Source organism: Schistocerca gregaria, chromosome 2 (assembly GCF_023897955.1).
Source record: "Schistocerca gregaria isolate iqSchGreg1 chromosome 2, iqSchGreg1.2, whole genome shotgun sequence".
NCBI lineage: Eukaryota > Metazoa > Arthropoda > Insecta > Orthoptera > Acrididae > Schistocerca > Schistocerca gregaria.
In genome coordinates this window covers 1,052,079,835-1,052,101,450 of record NC_064921.1, presented here as the reverse complement: position 1 = coordinate 1,052,101,450, position 21,616 = coordinate 1,052,079,835, and the positions used below count along the sequence as shown (strand labels likewise).

Below are 21,616 nucleotides of genomic sequence, written 5' to 3'. Positions count from 1 at the left end.
AATATTATACTTAAGGTGCATCAAATGAAAGCAAAGCGAGTATTAATGTATCACACATGTAAAAGTTGCAATATTCTACCACCAATGTGATTCCATTAAGTGGTAAAACACGGTATGGAATTACGCTGGTGTACAAACCCGTAAGAATAGAAGTAACTTTCTCATGATGTTTCACTGCCAAGTAAAATAATTTTTATAAAACATGGACCACTCTGTTCAGTGCGCTCCCATGCTGGCCGCAAGGATGCTGAGAGAGTCTTGTGGTAGGGCATTCCACTCGTCCATCAATGAGGTTGACAAACCCTAGATGGTCATTGGTGCATGTGGTAGGCTGCAATATGTCTCCCCAATGCAAACAACGCGTGCTCGATGAGCTATAAGTCAGGGGAGTGTCCAGGCCAGGCCATTTGCCAAATATCCTTTTGCACTGAGGGCTCCTTTACGTGCACTATTTGATGTTGTCATGCATTGACATCTATAAAAATGAAGTCAGGGCTCAGTGTGCACTGAAAAGATGCACATGAGGAAGGAGTACAGGGTCACAATAAAGTTGAGTGGTGAGTGTACTGTGCTGAAAGATTTGGGGGTCAGTAAACACATGCAGTAGTATGCGTCCCCAAACTATAACACCTGGACCACCACAACGATAATTTTCAAGAATTTTTCTGGGTCCATTATGCACCCAAATATGCTGAGAGGTTGGAATGTGTAATGCACCCAGGAACACTGTCAAACATGATAGTTTTGGTGGTGCAGGTATTATGACGTGGGGAGACATAATGTTGCAGAGGCTTAGTGACATCCAAATCTGTGAATACTGTACACTCATCAGTCAACATTGTTGTGACACTGTACTGTTTCCCTGTGTGCACCTTTTCAGGGCTGCATTCATCCATAACTTCATTTTTATGCACGACAATGCACAAACACATGAAGCACTGCAGGTGGAGAAGCTTCTGGAACGATAGGATATTTGGTGATTGCACCGACCTGCCCATTCCACTAACTTAAATCCCATCAAGCACATGTGGGAGGCACTAGGGAGACGTACTGCATACATGTCCACATTCACCAATGACCAGCCAGTAGTTGTCAAGCACAATGGAGAAGGAATGGGATGCCCTTCCACAGGAACTTCTTACCAACCTTTCAGCCAGCATGGGAGCACACTGCAGAGCATGCATTGCCACTTGTGACGATCACACACGTTATTAATAACCATGTCTACCTTTTGCAATGTCCTGGGGACCATTGTAAATCACAGTGACTTCAGTGTAATCATTGTCTTTGAATGATATGTCATTTCTGCTCATCTCATTGTGTATATCTTCAGTTACCTTCTCTACTATAAGGCAGCATTTCTTCCTATGTGGTCCAAGCTCCATTGAGCTATGTTACTTGACAGTGGCACATCATACAAATATTACTTTTCTACTTAAGTTTTGCACATCAGTGTGTATCTCTGTTGAAATAATACATTTTCGGTTTTATTTCAGATATAAGCTTATTGTTGTTTATCAATTCTAACGTGATTATTTGTTTTAGGTGGAACTGAAAGATGCTGTGGATACACTGGAGTTCCATGTAAATGAAGGGGGAAGCAACTTCAGTGCTGGACAGAGACAGCTGATATGCCTTGCTAGAGCAATTCTTAGAAATAACAAAGTACTAGTGCTTGATGAAGCTACAGCAAATGTTGATCCACAGTATGTATACTACAAGATTAGTACAGAATGTATTGACTTTTTATTTTCGTTTATAAGACCAGTCCATCCTAAAGTGGCTGTGTTTTCAAGTATTTCCATGCTGTAGCCATCTGAATACAGGCAAAGAAGCCATAGAATAATTCCTAAAACCTTATTTTTCGTCATGCAGCATACAATTTACCACAGAAATGAAGCAGATTCAGTATTGGAAGGGCCATCAGTGGTGATATTGTATATCCTGAAGTTATAGTAAATGTAAATGTGATGGTACTCTGAGAAAAAAATATGTGTAGCCAATGCAAAGACACTCTTCCATAGTAAAGTGTAGCACCCCATTTCACCTTGACGATGATGATATGTTATGGCATAGACTCCACTAAACATCAAATGCTTTGGGGGGTCATCCTGACCCAAACTACACAACTGATGCCTAAAAATCGTTGGTTGGTAATATGTTCTCATCTTTTTATGACAGGGCCCAGTGGGACTGAAGTCACGTGACATGAGGTCACACAAATATCATGGAGTCCGGGGAGTTTTCTCAAACCATCTAAAAAAATCTGTGAGAAATGGGTTTGGTGCATTATCTTCCTGAGAATACAAGTCCTCTGTGGTGTGCTGTAGGCAAACAAGTAGATAAATATAAATAATAGGAGTAATGGTCACCAAATACACTGAGGTGACAAAAGCCGGAAACCTCCTAATCTCATGTTGGACTTTCTTTTGCCTTGCGTAGTGCAGCAGCTCACCGTGGCATGGACTCATCAAGTTGCTGAAAGTCTGATGCAGGATTTCTACATGAACTGATCTCTTGATTATGTCCCATAGGTGTTCAGTGGGATTCACATCACGCAATCTGGGTGGCCAAACTATTTGCTCAAACTGTCCAGTATTTTCTTCAAACCAATCATGAACAATTGTCACAAGGCGCATTGTCACCCGTAAAAATTCCATCACTGAAACTTCCTAGCTGATTAAAACTATGTGCCAAACCGGGACTCAAACTCGGGACCTTTGCCTTTCGTGGGCAAGTGCTCTACCAGCTGAGGTACCCAAGCATGCCTCACACCCCATCCTCACAGCTTTACTTCTGCCAGTACCTCATCTCCTTCCTTCCAAACTTTACAGAAATTGTCCTGTGAACCTTAGTTGGTAGAGCACTTGCCCATGAAAGGCAAAGGTCCTGAGTCCAAGTCTCAGTCCGGCACACAGTTTTAATCTGCCAGGAAGGTTCATATCAGCGCACACTCTGCTGCAGAGTGAAAATCTCATTTTGTCAGTTCCATCATTGTTTGGGAACATGATGTCCATGAATGGCCACAAATGTTCTCCAAGTAGCGAAACTCCAGAGGAACCATTCCTTTCCATGTAGTCCACACCATTATGGAGTCACAACCAGCTTGCACAGTCCCTTGTTGACAAATTGGGTTCAGGATATTGCGGGGTTTGCACCGTACTGTATCCGTACCATCAGCTCTTACCAACTGAAATCAGGACTCATCTGACGAGGCCACAGTTTTTCTGTCATCTGGTGTCCAACTGATATAGTCACGAGCCCATGAGAGACACCGCAGGCAATATTGTACTTTTTGCAAAGGCCATACTCCATTAGCACCAGATTTTGCCACACTGTCCTAACAGATACATTTGTAGTACATCCCACATTGATTTCTGTGGCTATTTCACACAGTACCGCTCGTCTGTTACTACTGACAACTCTGCGCATATGCTGCTGCTGTCAGTCATTAAGTGAGGCCTGTTGGCCACTCCATTGTCAGTGGTGAGAGGTGATATGTGTGTTTGGTATTCTCAGCACATTCTTAATACTGTGGATCTCAGAATATTGAATTCCTGTATGTTTTCTGAAATGGAATGTCCCATGCGGTTAACTCCAACTATCTATCCGTGTTCAAAGACAGTTAATTCCCATTGTTCAGCCATAATCATATTGGAATCCTTTTCACATGAGTCACCTGAGTGCAGATGACAGCCCTGCCGATTCACTGCCCTCTCATACCTTGTGCACAGGGTACTACTGCCATCTGTATAGGTGCTTATCGCTATTCTATAACTTTTGTCACCTCAGTGTAATTCAAGTTAAGTGATGTAGGGATTGTACACTCTTGCACAACTTCTGTAGTGCCATTTTAAATATATCACGTTGTGTAGGAATCCTTGAAGATGACTTTCTCAATTTGTTGCATATAAGTTCATCAAACTTATAGACTTCCAAACAGAGCCATGCTTGTACTGAACAACAGTTTGTTCGCTATGAATGATGAGTATGTCTTGAACTGAGAAAAGTAAGAATTTGAAATGGAACAAGGACACTGCTTTACTAGAGACAAATGCAGCTGCTGCAGGGTTGCCATACATAAAAACATAAAATGATGTCACAACCTCTCATACAGAGTTTTGCACACATTTTTTTTCTAAAAACTACTTTTACTTCTTTGATTTTTATTGTGGTTCCTTGTAACTTGCCAGTTGTTAATTAGACGATCTTCATCTCTTCCATGTATGGTCTATGTTTTATTACTGATTTTACATTTTGAAGTTGGGTATAGGAAAGGTAGTTAAAGTTTTAATCATCACCTTAAATAGTTACATAATTAATTTTCATTTATTTGCAAGTTCATGTCTGGTTAACATTGAAATCTCCATGACAAAGTCCCATAGCATGGTGCTAGACGAGTGAGAAAAAATGTTGCAGCCCATTGATAAAGTGGAGTATTGTGTGATAATCCATTTCCTGAATTTAAGGGAAACTTTGTGGAATAATCCAAGTTGCGTTGGTGGAAATATACAACAACAATGTACCATCATATGATGAAGTGATTAGGTGGTGCAGAGAGATTCTGTTGTGGTCAAATAAGTCTGATTAAGAATGAATGGCAGACCATGTCTCTGAGAGATGTGGAGACCCTTTTGCTCAATGACCTGCGTATCACAATGGAGGCAGTTTTCAATGCCTTGCATTTTGAACATGACAAAATTCACTGTCTGCTGGATTCTGTGACTGCTTGCATCCATTCAGTATGCTAATCAAAGCAAGGCAGCAGCAAAAATGTATTAGTTGTGTCAGGCCAATTCAGATGACCTATTTAGCCACCTAATCACTAAGGCTGTGTGCTGGGTATGTCACTGTGACCATGAGAGAAACAAACAAAACAAACAGTGGAAACTTATAGATTCACTATTGCAGAAAAAGGCAAAGACTCAGACATAATTGGGCAAGGTGATGGCTGAGTGTTTTTTTGGTACGGCCATGGTGTAGTGCTAAAAGCTAATGCTTATAAAGAGCAAACAGTCACAAGAGCATAGTACCAAAACGTCCTGATCACGTTTGTGAGAAGCTGTCAAGACTAAGCGTCATAGGAAGCTGTCTGAGGGGGTGGTTATGCTTCATGATAACACCCCAGGTCATTCTGTACAGTATATAGTCCCACTTACTGCTTCTCTCAGCTATAAAATTTTGCCTTACCTCTGTATTCTCCTGACATCATGTCCAATGTTTTCCTCCTCTTCCTTCAGATGAAGAAATTACTGTCTGACAGGTGTTTACAGGATGAAAAGAAGCGATTTGTAAGATGGAACGATTTCTCAACAAGCAGAATGCAAACTTCTAAAATGGAGGTCTATACTAAGTCACTCATCATTTATATGTAGAGAAGGACTAACACCTTCATCAGGTTACATAGTCATAGCTTGAATTTTTGAGGTGTCAATTAAAACTTTATGACCACCCCTTATATATGAGAAATGAGTAAGAGCCCATGTCAAAAAACATGGCAAAAGTTACTTTTCCAATATTTGTCTGTGCTTTTCCTGTGCCAATATTTATGTCTTCTTTTGCTGTGCCATTGTGTAGAGTACCATTAATAATGAAATAATGTGTGAAATATCTTTTTTAGGACTGACAGCTTTATACAAAAGACTATCAGAACAAAGTTCAGGGACTGCACCGTACTTACCATTGCGCATAGGCTCAATACTATTATGGACTCAGATAAAGTTCTAGTGATGGATTCTGGGAGAATGGTGGTGAGTAATCTTACAGAAATTTGTCATACTGGACATTTTTTGTCTTTTTCAGCAAGCTTTAGATTATTGATTATTGAAATGAAAAACTTCGGACTGGTGTGGAGAAGCTTTATGTTTTTAGCCCTTAACTACTCTGGGTGGTCTCTCAGATGGCTACAGTTTCTTCTCTTGCAGTATTTCACACACCCCTGTGACAAACCATAGTGTATGCATGTTGTATTTTTGCTGAACATTACCCTTCCTCCATGGTGAGGAAAGCTAGACCTTTTATGCAGTGTTTTCTATGCAAGACGGATGTGGGGCTTCAACATTACCTCAATGAATTCTCAGATGAAGACTTTGATGACAGTGATACTGATCCTGATTTTGAGTATTTAGTGATCACAATACTAATTTGGAGAAGGAAAATGAATGTGGTGAAGATGTGACAGATGATGACGATGGAGAAGTGTGCATCTTCGGTAAGAACAGAAAAATGTTTCTGACAGAGAAAACAGAAGCCGCTAACTAACGTAAGAACAAGGTGACTCAACACTGTTTTAAGTGGAAAACAATGTATCCACATCAACAGTGTGATGTTCCAACTTGGTTGGAGAATTGTAGGAGGGTCTGTGTGCAAGGCATGCAGCTGAAAGTGATTAAAATTTAATTCAGGGCCTTAGAAGAATACATAATTTCTTCTTGATTTTTAAGCTAAAAATCTGGCAAAATTTCTCCCTTGATAGAATTATGGGTTGGAATAATCGGTCTAAGGCTGAAATAATGAGCAGCAAACTCAAAGCTGATTCCAAATACCCTTTGTCATAACTGAAATTTGTTTTTATAGTCATGTTATGAATCTGTAATACTATCTCCCTGATGATAATCTGCAAGTTTGCTAGAGAGGTAACTGTGTGCTGTTATTTTAGAAACATATAAAATGAAAATAAATTGCAAATCTTGCTGTCTTTTAATTTTCAAAGTGTTTTAAAGTCTGTATTGTTTAAAAAATGCAAATTTGCATAAAGTCTGTTTTCAAGAAGTGTATCAAACAACAGAAGGTAAAGAAAATATATACTCACCAAAATTGAGACTTTTTGCATAAAAAATAAAAAGGTGGCCTGAGAGACCCCTCCGTAGCAATTGTGTTCCTGTCAACATTGATAGTATTTAAAATTATTACAAACAACTATTGTGGTATGGGAATAGCTATGCATGGATATGAGGAAAGAGAACTGCTCTTCAAATGATAGCAAATGCATAAGGTGGTGTTGTCTATAGGTCAAGATTCAAAGTCAAGAATATCATATAGCCGATCTCTCTCAGAATGCTGCATTTCAGCTGTACGGGATAGGTGTAGTGAATGGGAAGAGACAATGGGTAAGGAAGAACAACAAGTGAGAAGGAATATAAATATGAGAAGAGGGATAGTTCCCAGGTGTGCCAGCTAGAGTAGTAGCAGCAGGTGACACACAGGAGAGAAGGGGAGCAGCATGGAGTAGGACAGGGAAGAAGGGTAGTGAGATACTGTCACTAAAATTAAATATCATTGAAATAAGGGATGAGGAGAAATATGAAACTAATGATGCCGAGCTGCAATGGGGTAGAAACAGAGACAGATGTAAGGGACTGGGAACCAGGTAAAGTCAACTGAAAATCAGACTAGTAGAGATTGAGACCAGACAAGTTGTGGAATCTGAGAACATACTGAAAATTACAGTTGCAACATTCATCTAAAAAGAAGCTAGTACATGATTTGTGACCAAGCCCACACAGTATATAGATCAGTATATAGAGCAGTTTTCTTAAGTGACCCAACTTTTAATAGAATAAAAATTTTTTGGTATTGGGCATAAATAAAAAGTTATTTCTGCGTTTCCTGATTTAGATGACAATTAAATCAGTACTTTTAAAAATTTCACTACTGTTTTTATTGTAGCCTTTCTGGCAGTCAAAGAGGTTTTTTATTTTATGGAGATAATATGCTAATAATAAGCCTTTGCAAGAACCCACAGTTCAATCATAACCTTAAGCATATAGATGTTAAAATTTTATTTGCTAGGATGAATGTTTCTGCTGATAATGTTGTGTTAAAGCACATTAGTACAGATAAGTTACCGGCTGATGTTCTGATGAGGCCACTACATAAATTAAAATTTTTAAAAATTTATGGTGTTGTTGGAACTTATTTAAATGTTCTAACTTAGTTTTTGTAACACTGATAGTTAACACTGAGGTTGGGTGTTAGTGTCAAATTATGTTAATGTTGTTTTAAGGTGGCAACTACTGCTTCCTTTGGTTTATATTAATTTTTGGGGTTCCCGGGTTCGATTCCTGGTGGGGTCAGGGATTTTCTCTGCCTTGTGATGACTGAGTATTGTATGATGTCCTTAGGTTAGTTAGGTTTAAGTAGTTCTAAGTTCTAGGGGACTGATGACCATAGATGTTAAGTCCCATAGTGCTCAGAGCCATTTGAACCATTTTTTAACGTTTGTGATTTGTTTTAGCTTGTGTGTGTCATTGAGATCCACTGTTGAGCTGTAAGCTATTATATATTTAAATAAAAACTATGCAAACAGGCCTACTATTGAGATTCATTTATTGTCCCTGATTACCACATCAGTTATGATAGCCAGTGTGACAATATAATTAAGAGTTCCACATAAAGTGATACTCAGTTAATTTCATCAACAAACAGAATGGATCAAGGAAAATCATATTGTGTTGTTGACTGGAGCAGTCTCATATACATTAAATGCTGCAGTCTAAGAGTACGTATTGCAGCTTCAGAGTGTAGGAACTGTTCCCAAGCTACATCAAACACTTTCTCTGCTACCAAAGATTGTTTTTAGAATATTGTGGAATTATGTTAGCCACTGTATGCTACTCTTATCAGGATTATGAGCTCATGTTTCTGATATATTGATATGATTTCTTCTTATCTTCTTGATGTAAAATTATATCTATAAATAATAATATCCCACTTTCGTCAGCAGCAAAGAGTAGAAATGATAAGATGTTGATTGGAGATTTTGTCATCATACCATCTTTTTCAATGTCCATTTGACAGTTGCTACTGGATGAGACTCCCCTAAACTTTTCGATGCACCCTTCATCACTACATTTTCATTATAAATGTAATAGTCTCTACTGTTCAGTCCGTTCTGTTGTATACTGGTTGGTTTCTACTATTAATTCTGAACATGAATCTGTCCCTTGCTCCCACAGTAACTGTCAGTAATAAAATGGTTTTCACATTAACTCCTATTAATCAGGACTGGCAGTATACAAGGACTGTAAAGTTTTTTTTTTTTTTTTTTTTTTTTTTTTTTTTTTTTTTTTTTTTTTAGCTTCGATTTGAAAACCTTATTTATTTTACTGAAGGTGCTGTAGGTTGTTTTTTACTCTTCTGCTTATTTCCTTCCTTGAACATCTAGTCTCTAAGTACAAAACCTCATTAGCAGGAGCCATGGCTTCATTGTGAAATTGAACTACTTTCTTTTCAATATGCTGGTCATACATTATTTTACATTTGTTGTACTGTAAGTAATTTTCAGATGTTCTTTCAATATTTACATCAGTTGTTGAAGTTTGGCTGCACTAGAGACAGCATCATACATAAATTAACGTGTTCAGGTATGATCCACTGACACATATTCTTTCCCACTTTTGCATTTTAAAAACCTGAAAACTTCCTCCAGTACTGTTGAGAACAGTTTTGCTGATATAGAACTACCTTGTGTGACTCCTGTTTCAGTTATGAATTTTTAGTATCCTGCTGAATTTTAATGGCAGCAGTAATATTTATCTGTATATTCTTCAGTACTATAATCTAATCTAAGTTGAATCAGTGACTTATTTCACAAGGCATGTGAGTACAGATTTCTCTGTAGCTGGGTCAAAACCTTCCTCAGAATTTATGATACCACACAAAGTGATAATTCATACTCATTATTGTACTTTGTTCTATAATTTTATTCATGAGTTGCTAATAGTACATTTCACTTCCGTCATTTATAATATAAGCATTTTCTTGTATTTGATTAAAATCTAATGTCATCCCCCCGTCACATGCACTAGATGAAACTTTAGTGAATGGCTCATGCTTTATGCAGAGGAGACTGATTTTTTAATATCTTGTTTGCCACCTTTCTTCTAAAATAGGTAATTGCAGATTTGTTCTTGTTTTTGAAATTGTATTCCACTTCAGACATTCTGTAAAACGTTGTTAGTTTGTTTTGCAATATTTTGTTTCTAGCTTTAACAACGTCTATTGAAACAACCCCAGTTGCAGGCCTCTTTTCTTTCTTCATACTGTAGAAACATGTTACATATGAGCTATGGTGTATATATCAAACAGATTAGAAGCTTTGGGTAACTCAGAGACATAGATAAATGTATGTCCTTCTCGTTATTATAGCTCAAATCATGAAGAAATAAACATTTAACATTAGAGTCTAATGGTAATGATATGGACAACAGACATCTGTGTGATGAATGTAGGTCTGGAGCTTGTAGTAATGAGAAAAATAAATTTGTGCTATCACCATTTTTTTAAAAATTGGGACCATTTCATTAGCATTACTGAAATCATAATTCAGTTGTTAAAAGGCATACCACTAATCACAACTGTTAATTCTTAAAGGAATATGCACATCCACATGTGCTTCTCCAAATACCAGATGGACACTTCACTAAAATGGTCGAACAGACAGGAAAGTCAATGGAAGCACAGTTAAGACAAGTGGCAAAAGAGGTAAGAACTGATACAATTCATTTTAAGTTTCTTCTTCAAAAATTAACATCCAGTTTTGTTTAAAAATTTCATTATATATTTAACTATTAGCCTAGTTAACAACCATCATTTTAGCTGTTTATTATTCTCAAATCAAAATTGGATGAGGGCAAAGTGAAAGGTTAACAACATAGTACAGAGATGGCATTTACATCAACAGCCTTTTTTTGTTATTATTATTATAATGCTGGAACAATAATGGCAGTGCAAACTTTACCTGTGGAATAGTTTAATTTTTAATTTCTGAAGTTGCTGTTTCACATTTATTTGTCTCAGATGAATAGGCTGGAATATTGTGCCATCACAAAATTCTTTTATTTTTGGTCAGTTTACGATTAACATAAATTCATGTATAGTTAGAGAAGATTTATATGGAGTGTGGTCATCATTTTCCCAACATTAGCAGGAAAAGTGAATATGGCTGTACTTCTCTCCAAGATGATGCACATGAAGGATGTCCCAAAAGCTGCTATATGGAACTGGGAGACTGAAAATTGAATGTACATGAAATAGATGATGCATTAGGCATGTCACAAAAAATTTAATGCAGATTTTGTATTGAGATTTAACTGAAAGAAAACTTTGTGCAAGAAAGGTGTTGTGTTTGATGTGTGCTAACAAAGAAGAGATACTTCAGTTACAGAAGAAATACTTCAGCTGTTTGATGAAAGAAGGAAGTACAAAAATGTTTAGGGTAATTCAGGAATACAGAAATACAAGTCGCTGGGGAATGAAATAAATAGGAAGGACAGGGAAGCTAAGGTGAAATGGCTGCATGAAAAATGTGAAGAAATTGAAAAAGAAATAATTTTCGGAAGTACTGACTCAGCAAATAGGAAAATTAAAAGTACCTTCAGCGAAATTAGAAGCAAGGGTGGTAACATTAAGAGTACAATGGGATTCCACTATTAAATGAAAGGAGAGAGCAGATAGGTGAAAAGACCTCTATGAGGGGGAAGATTTGTCTGATGTGATAGAAGAAGAAACAGGACTCGATTTAGAAGGGATAGGGGATTCAGTATTAGAATCAGAATTTAGGAGAGCTATGGAGGACTCAAGATCAAATAAGACAGAAGGGATAGATAACATTCCATCAGAATTTTTAAAATCATTGAGGGCAGTGGCAACAAAGTGACTATTCATGTTGGTGTGTAGACTCTGAGTCTGATGTGCATCTGATGACATACTATCTGTTATTTGGAAAAATATCATCCATACAATTCTAAAGACTGCAAGAGCTGACAAGTGTGAGAATTATCCCACACTCAGCATAACAGGTCATGCATCCAAGTTGCTGACAAGTATAATATATCGAAGAATGGAAAAGAAAATTGAGAATATGTAGATGATGATCAGTTTGGCTTTAGGTAAGGTAATGACACCAGAGAGGCAATTCTGATGTTGAGGCTGATAATGGAAGCAAGACTAAATAAATATCAAGATATGTTTGTAGGATTTGTTGACCTGAAAAAAGTGTTCAACAATGTAAAACGGTCTGAAATTCTGAGAAAAATAGGGGCAAGCTATAGGGAGAGAGAGGTAATATACAATATGTAGGAGAGCCAAGGGGGAATAATAAGAATGAATGTCCAAGTGCTCGAATAAAAAAATGATTTAAGACAGTGTTCTAGTCTTTCGCCCCTACTGTCCAATCTGTACATCAAAGAAGCGATGATGGAAATAAAAGAATGATTCAGGAGTGGAACTGAAATTCAGGGTGAAAGGATATCAATGATACGATTTGCTGATGACATTACTATCCTGAGTGAAAATGAAAGAAGAATTACGTGATGTGCTGAACAGCATGAACAGTCTTATGAGTACAGAATATGCATTGAGAGTAAATAGAAGAAAGAAAAAAGTAATGGGAAGTAGCAGAAATGAGAACAAGGAGAAACTTAACATCAGATTGATAGACACGAAGCAGACGAAGTTAAGGAATTTTACTACATAGGCAGCAAAATAACCAATGACAGATGGAGCAAGGAGGACATCAAAAGCAAACTAGCACTGGCAAAAAGGGCATTCCAGCAAAGAGAAGTCTACTAGTATCAAACACAGGCCTCAATCTGAGAAAGAAATTTCATTTGGGAAAACTAGAAAAGAAAAGACTTGACGCATTTGAATTGTGGTGCTACAGATGAATGTTGAAAATTAGGTGGATTGATAAGGTAATGAATGACGAGATTCTACACAGAACTGGAAAGGAAAGGAATATGTGGAAAACACTGACAAGGAGAAGGGATAGGATGATAGGAAATCTGTAGAGACATCAGGGAATGATTTCAATGGTACTAGAGGCAGCTGCACAGGGCAAAACTGTGGAGGAAGACAGACACTGGAATACATCCAGCAGATGATTAAGGACATGGGTTGCAAGTGACAATCAATACTATAATGAACTTTATTCCCTCTAGTGTGTTATTCTCACAGCTAACACAATGATGTTCATGCATTTATTAAAATATAGGAAGCGAAAGGCTATTTACAATTTGTACAGAAACCAGATGGCAATTATAAGAATTGAGGGGCATGAAAGGGAAGCAATGGTTGGGAAGGGAGTGAGACAGGGTTGTAGCCTCTCCCCGATGTTATTCAATCTGTATATTGAGCAAGCAGTAAAGGAAACAAAAGAAAAATTTGCAGTAGGTATTAAAATCCATGGAGAAGAAATAAAAACTTTGAGGTTCGCCGATGACATCGTAATTCTGTCAGAGACAGCAAAGGACTTGGAAGAGCAGTTGAACGGAATGGCTAGTGTCTTGAAAGGAGGATATAAGATGAACATCAACAAAAGCAAAACGAGGATAATGGAATGTAGTCGAATTAAGTCGGGTGATGTTGAGGGTATTAGATTAGGAAATGAGACACTTAAAGTAGTAAAGGAGTTTTGCTATTTGGCAAGCAAAATAACTGATGATGGTCGAAGTAGAGAGGATATAAAATGTAGACTGGCAATGGCAAGGAAAGCGTTTCTGAAGAAGAGAAATTTGTTAACATCGAGTATAGATTTAAGTGTCAGGAAGTCATTTCTGAAAGTATTTGTATGGAGTGTAGCCATTTATGGAAGTGAAACACGAACGATAAATAGTTTAGACAAGAAGAGAATAGAAGCTTTCGAAATGTGGTGCTACAGAAGAATGCTGAAGATTAGATGGGTAGATCACATAACTAATGAGGAGGTGTTGAATAGGATTGGGGAGAAGAGAAGCTTGACTAGAAGAAGGGATCAGTTGGTAGGACATGTTCTGAGGCATCAAGGGATCACCAATTTAGTATTGGAGGGCAGTGTGCAGGGTAAACATCGTAGAGGGAGACCAAGAGATGAATACACTAAGGAGATTCAGAAGGATGTTGGTTGCAGTAGGTACTGGGAGATGAAGAAGCTTGCACAGGATAGAGTAGCATGGAGAGCTGCATCAAACCAGTCTCAGGATTGAACACCACAACAACAACAGTTTGACACCATACAGGCTGCATTCAGTGGAATGTCCAGAGCCATATGATTGTATTTCACAATTTGAACCAACCCTGTTCTTTTTGGCAGTTCTATAAGAATGACATTTCCTTGACTATTATGTCTGCTTTATATCCAAATACCATGCGATGTATCTCATTTGGTGAGCCCATTTTTCAAGTGGTATCCCAGCATTAAGAGTTTTTTAGAGTTTTCCAGTTATTCAAAGTCTTGAATCAGGTCATTGGAACAACTGCAAACCAGTAATAAAATTCATAGAACATGAAGGTTAAAGAGATATTGTGCTCAACCATGGGCAGAGACATATAGGTTTTTAATGGAAAGCATGCAATGCTATATACAGAATAGGGCTAATGATGTACTCTTAAAGTGATAACTCAGATTTGAAAAGGGTGTGGATGAGAGAGAAAGAGAGAGAAATATTGCTGACTGAGAGTAAGGGACCAAGCAGAGATAGATAGATAGATAGATAGAGAAAGAGAAGAAAAGAGAGAAATGATGAAATTAGCAAAACTGAAAACAAGAAATTGCACTGATGAAAAGTTCTCAAATGTCTAGCCAGGAGGCAATGTGGAGATACTGTGGCATTTCAGTGAATGTTAAACTCTGTGTCTCTGCCCAAATATAATGAGTATGACATTCATCAAAATATTATGGTATCTTAACCTTGACACCCATCTGAGTGAGACTGTAAGAAGATAGAGAAAACAAAGTAAATAGACAGGAGAATAAAGAGAAAACAGAATGTTAAAAACCAGAAGGTGTAGAAGTAAAATAAGAGCTACGCAATGCAAAACTTGAAACTGGTGAAAGAAATGGGGGAATAAAACCTACATGTACTGGCCAAATTCACAGATTTATCTTCTGATGATCTAAAATTAAGTTATTTACCTTCTAAACACTATCTGCTTAGCCTTACATGACATTCATTTCATTTCAATGCATATAATACTGAATGGACTGTTCTACCTCTCATACCACCTTCAGGTTGTTAATTCCAATATTTTAGTTACTATTTTATTGAAAATTAAAATAATATTATTATATCATTCAATAATAAAAATAAGCCTTGTCTTGATTGTCATTCAATATACGGCCAGAAGGGCTTCCGTGTGTGTTTAATATGTAAGATAAAGGAAAGCTAACCCACTTAGAGCAAAGGCTCCAAAGCTAGCATGAATACTGTTTCCTGCTATGAATACTGTTTCCTACTGTGTTTCTGTGCACCTCTCATCTGTCCACTACGTGTCAGTGGTTGCCTTTTCAATATTTAATGAATTATTCCACTCATGAATTTCATTTTTGTTTGTAACACTTCATGACAGTTGTCATATACTGCAAGGAACTAAATGTGCAAGGCTATAATGCTGAAATTATACTGTCCTATTTCTGTCCATTATGCATATTCATTGATGAGACCTAGCCTATTGTAAAATTTGTAAGTACATACCAATATTTTCATTTGCAATGATTTCAGTGAAACTTACTAATTTTTTTCTTCTAATAGGCATATGATCAACAACAGACTGAAAGTGTGACATGAAATAATGACACATTCTGTGAGAGGAATTTGTGTTACCAGTATTAAGTAATTTATTTATTTGAAGAAAAAATTTGAAGGCATTTATAATGCTTTCATCATGGAAAGTTCCTACTGGACTCACATCCACAAAGGGATTGTATACTTGTAATTACTAGTTACACTATTTCTTTGTGGTCATCTGTTTATTTTGTACTCTAACTGAGTGAGGAAACAACTACAAAGTGCCTGAACATGTGGAAGACAACTGTGGTTATGCTGTGTGTTGGAAGAAAATGAAGAGGGAGCTCAGGAAATATTGGTGGCTATTTTTGTTTGCTCTTATTACTGTGTCAAGTGACAATCCCTGAAATACTTTTCTCAGTACATACTGTTTTTTTTTTAATTTTCCTGTAAATTTTCTTTTATATTGTGGTACCTGTAAATGTGATTTTATAAGTACACTGTAGACTGTGAAGCTATTGTGATGTTAATAGTACTTGTTTATTGTGTCATAAACTTTGATGTACAATTGAGTTTGTGGAAAAGGATAATCAAAAACAGTTTCATCAAATGGTAATCAAAAACAGTTTCATCAATCAGCATTTTAGGAACAAGGTCTTCCATTAATAAATTCCATATTCAAAAAGAAACTGCTCCCATAAAAATGCCAAATCACTGTAAAAAATTACTTCCATGAATATAACCTATATTTACATGTAACAGAAAAAGGAAAATCTCAACTATTTGTTTAAAGATTAGAAAATATCATAATTTTCCCAAAATAGCTGATTTTCGGCAGTTGTCATCCTTTATTACTGTGTGTTGTTTACATCATGAAACTGTATTCTGTATTATTCTACTACACTTTTACTTGTAAGCAGTTTTACATCTTGTAAGTTGTAAGAGTGCCATGTACTTTCTGTTATGGGTCAACAGAGATTGGTCTAGATGTGTGGTTCTGACTTATTTTCACAATTTCATTGCAGTTCTGAATTTGTGGAAATATTGTGAATATTGAAACTTCCTGGCAGATTAAAACTGTGTGACGAACCGAGACTCGAACTCAGGACCTTATTAGTTTGTGAATATTGTAAGAAAGTGATTGGATTATATGATGCTTGCTACTTAAAATTTTCTTTACATTTTATACAAAATACAGAATAAATATTTTGTACAAGATCATGTTCCTTTTTATATATATTGTAACTTCAGTTACAACCCTTAATTATAAAATAATAAAATTCTCCAAAACTATGACAGAATGTAGTAATAATAATAATAATATAGCTTAATTCAACATAAAATGGTATACTGCACATGTATAAAGAAACATTAATGATTACAGTTATTTGTACAATACAGAAGACACGTTCTTCTGAATACTTCATTAATTGACAACAAAATTACAATAAGACGTTTACTGGTTTCTATTCACATAATTTCACAAAGCATTTGTCGTTCTTCATATAAGTATGGTACTCTTCTAATGTGTAGAAATGATACTTTACTAAAAATTTTTTTAGCTGATGTTTCAGTTTAATTGTAGGAAGAGCCATGACTGCACTAGGCAATGCATTAGCTAATTTTATACCTGCATACTGAGGCCCCTTTTTGTAAAGTGCTGTTCTGTGGGTGCCGAAGTAAAATCTTTCTTATTTCTACTATTGTACTGGTGGAAATCCGAATAAGTGTTTGGGTGCAGTCTTTTCACAAGCAATTTGGCTTTTAGACTGTATGTGTTTATAATAGTTAACACCCCCAATTTTTTTTGGAAACAAGTTGCAACAAGATTCCCTATATTGTGCTCCACAGATTATTCTCACACCCCTTTTTTGAAGAATGAGTAGCTTATCTAGATTAGCTTTGGTTGTTGCCCCCCAAATTTCAATACCGTAGTACAAGTGAGAGGAGAAAAGAACATGGTATGCAGTCTTTGGGACTGCAGTGTCTTTACAGAACTTGTTAATAGTACTGATAGCAAATATATTTTTTGACAACTTAGTTGCTAGGGAGTAAATATGTGTGTCCCATTCCAGGTTTCTTTGGATTTTTAGGCCAAGGAATTTTGCACTAGACTCTTTCTTTACCAATTCATTGCCAATGTATAATTTAATTTCATTATTCAAACTACTTTTGTTAAACTCCATCAAACATGTTTTACTGGTGCTTAAATTTGAGTGACTTTCATTAAAAAAATGAACAATTTCTTTTGTCGCATTATTACACTCGGCCTCTAGTTCATTACATGATTCCTTTTTACACACAATGGACGTGTCATTCACATACAGAACAATTTATACTTTATATATATACTTAATTAAACAAGTTATCAGTGTTTCAGTCCTTTTCATGCTGTTATACATTACTTCCTGTATTGAACTAATTAAAAGAGGCAGTCAAATAAAAACAAGACTGACAGAAAAACTGGTTATAATATTAGAAGAAAAATTGCTACTCACCATATAGCAGAGATGCTGAGACTTGATAGGCACAACAAAAAGATTCACACAATTATAGCTTTTGGCCATTATGGCATTTGTTAACAACAGATACACATACACACACGCACACACACTCATGCAAATGCAATCTGCACACACATCTGCAGTCTCAGACAACTGAAACCACACTGCGAGCAGCAGCACTAGTGCATGATGGGAGTGGCGAATGGGTATCAGTAAGGAGGAGGCTGGGGCGGGGAGAGGGAGGGATGGTATGGTGGGGGTGGCGGACTGAAGTGCTGCAGTTTAGATGGTGGGTAGGAGAGAAGGTGGGTGGGGGAGGAGGGAGGAGAAAAATAAAAAGAAATTAAAAGACTGGGTGTGGTGGTGAAATGACAACTGCGTAGTGCTGAAATGGGAATAGGTAGGGGGTTGGACGGGTGAGGACAGTGACAAACAAAGGTTGAGGCCAGGAGGTTTATGGGAACATACGATGTATTGCAGGGAAACTTCTCACCTGGTCAATTCCGAAAAGCTGGTGTTGGTGGGGAGGATCCATATGGCACAGGCTGCGAAGCAGTCATTGAGATGAGGGATATCATGTCTGGTAGTGGGTGGTCCAGTTGTTTTTTGGCCACAGTTTGTTGGTGGCCATTCATGCAGACAGACAGCTTGTTGGTTGTCATGCCTACATAGAATGCAGCACAGTGGTTGCAGCTTAGCTTGTAAATCAGATGACTGGTTTCACCGGTTGCCCTGCCTTTGATGAAATAGGCGATGCTAGTGACCGGACAGGAGTAGGTGGTGGTAGGATGATGTGTGGGACAGGTCTTGCATCTAGGTCTATTACAGTGGTATGAGCCATGAGGTAAGGGATTAGGAGCAGGTGTTGTGTAAGGATGGACGAGTATATTGTGTAGGTTCGGTGGATGGTGGAATACCATGGTAGGAGGAGTGGGAAGGATAGTGGGCAGGACATTTATCATTTCACAGCACAACGAGAGGTAATAGTAACCCTGGTGGAGAATGTAATTCAGTTGCTCCAGTCCTGGATGCTACTGACTTACGAGGGGAATGCTCCTCTGTGGTTGGACTGTAGGACTTTCGGAGGTGGTAGGAGACTGGAGTGATAAGGCACAGGAGATTTGTTTTTGTACAAGGTTGGGAGGATAATTACGCTCAGTGAAGGCTTTAGTGAGATGCTTGGTATATTTTGAGAGGGCTACTCATCACTGTAGATGCGATGACCATAGGTGGCAAGGCTGTACGGAAGGGACTTCTTGGTATGGAATGGGTGTCAACTGACGAAGTGGAGGTATTGCTGGTGGTTAGTAGGATTGGTGTGGATGGTGGTACTGATGTAGCCATCTGTTAGTAGGTTTGGTGTGGACGGAGGTACTGATGTAGCCATCTCTGAGGTGGGGGTCAACACGCAGGAAGGAGGCTTGTTGGGTTGAGTAGGACCAGATGAAGCAAATGGGGGAAAAGTTGTTGAGGTTCTGGAGGAATGTGGAAAGGGTGTCCTCACCTTCAATCCAGATAGCCAAGATGTCATCAATGAATCTGAACCAGGTGAGGGTTTTAGGATTCTGGGTTTTTAGGAAGGATTCCTCTAGATGACCCATGAATAGGTTGCCATAGGATGGTGCCATGCAGGTGCCCATAGCTATAGCCCGGATTTGTTTGTAGGTAATGCCTTCAAAGGAGAAGTAATTGTGGGTGAGAATATAGATGGTCATGGCAACTAGGAAGGAGGTTGTTGGTTTGGAATCCATAGGCTATTTGGAAAGGTAGTGTTTAATAGCCGTAACGCCATGGGCATTAGGAATGTTAGGGAACAGGGAGGTGGCATCATTAGTGGCGAGCAGGACACCATATGGTAAAGGGACAGGAACTGTTCAGAGTCATTGGGGGAAATGGTTGGTATCTTTTTTATAGGAGGATAGGTTCCGGGTAATAGGTTGAAGGTGTTGGTCTACGAGAGCAGAGATTCTCTCAGTGGGGGCATAGTAACCGGCCAGAATGGGTCTTCCCGGGTGGTTGGGTTTATGGACTTTAGGAAGTATGTAGAAGGTGGGAGTGTGGGGAGTGGTAGGGGTAAGTACAGAGATGGACTCTGGGATGGGCCTAAGGATTTGAGTACTGACTGGAGGTCCTGCTGCATTACTGGAATGGCGTCACTGTGGCAAGGTAGGTTTGTCGGTGGAAGTATCTGACAGCTGATGGAGTCCTTCCGCCAGGTAATCCTTGCAGTTCAAAACAATGGTGGTGGAGCCTTTGTCTGCAGGTAGGATTATAAGGCTAGGATCAGATGGTGGACTGCATATGTCTGTCTCAGGTTCTTTAGCTGATGTGCGTGTGATGATTTTTCTGACATTTCACCAGCATGAGTGGATGGCATTGTTCAAGCTTCCTCTTTCATTGCTGGTGGTTAACTGGAGCCAAGCTCGTGGCCACAGACTATATGTACCAGGCGCACCAACATCGAAGGGCTTTTTAGTGGTCATTTCTGGTGTGGTTCTCCTCTTGCTACCTGTGACATTCACTGACTGCAGCATGGTAAGCCAGGATCCATTTACCTTGAGGCTTTCTTCTTTCTTGTTGGAGCTTTCCTTTGTTTTTGTATTTCTGTAGCTTCTCTGAACAAGCAGGTGTGATAGTTCTTCTCTACAGTCAGAAATTCCATGTCGGTGAATTTTACTATGTGCTCGCTCTCACACAGTGCGTGCTCTGCCAAGGCCGATTTCTCCACCTGCCCCAACCTACAATGTTGCTCATGTTCATTGATCCTGGTGTTAATTGATCATCCACTCATTCAGTCATAAACTTTTCCACATGTTCATGGTATGCAGTATATTTCCGATATTGCAATTGGGCACCTTTTTTTGTTTTGCTGATCGAAGACACACTTTGATCTTCTTTGTCTGTTTGAAAATAGTCTTTATGTTGTGTTTGCACAGTATACAGCTGATTCTGTCCGTCACTGTAGGAATGTATGGCAGAAAGGCTGTACCCGACATTTCTTTTTCTGGTTTGTCACTTCGCTGAGTTTTTGACTCTGTTACACTTCTAATATAACTTGTGGAGTACCTATTGCTCCTTCAAACACTTTCGAGGTGAGCTACAGTGCCTCAGACATATAATGCAACTACAAATTTTATTAGAAAAGCAACAGCATTCAAAACCAAGATACAAATATATGTTGATAATATTGTAGAATTACAAATATTTATATAATAAAATTTTAAAAAAATCAAAAATCTTTTGATACCTGAAAGATCAATCAAAGTCAGTATTATATTATATTGTAAATAAAGAAGACAAAGAACAATAATTTAGTTTTACAATGTTATTAATGTTGCCTTATCTGCACTCATTAGAAATTTCCACAGTAAACACAGATGACATGATTGTCACTTCGATTAGCGGAGTGAAAATTTCATTCTGGAAACTTCCCCCAGGCTGTGGCTAAGCCATGGCTCTGCAATATCTTTTCTCCCAGGAGTACTAGTTTTGCAAGGTTCTCAGAAGAGCTTCTGTGAAGTTTGGTACGTAGGAGATGAGGTACTGGTGGAATTAAAGCTGTGAGGATGGGTCATGAGTCATGCTTGGGTAAACCATTGGTACAGCACTTGCCCGCAAAAGGCAAAG

At 38.0% G+C, this 21,616-nt stretch overlaps 1 protein-coding gene across 1 annotated transcript in view; it reads left to right on the top strand.

Moving 5' to 3' along the window:
• The window catches only part of LOC126335579 (ATP-binding cassette sub-family C member 4-like), a 149,661-nt gene extending 132,955 nt beyond the window's left edge, over positions 1–16,706 (top strand). The window contains exons 22-25 of the mRNA XM_049999010.1: positions 1,546–1,706; positions 5,621–5,750; positions 10,375–10,485; positions 15,510–16,706. Coding sequence (XP_049854967.1) covers positions 1,546–1,706; positions 5,621–5,750; positions 10,375–10,485; positions 15,510–15,545 — 438 coding nt within the window. The 3' untranslated portion in view covers positions 15,546–16,706. The remainder of the gene's footprint in view (positions 1–1,545; positions 1,707–5,620; positions 5,751–10,374; positions 10,486–15,509) is intronic.
• Positions 16,707–21,616: the final 4,910 nt, after the last annotated feature.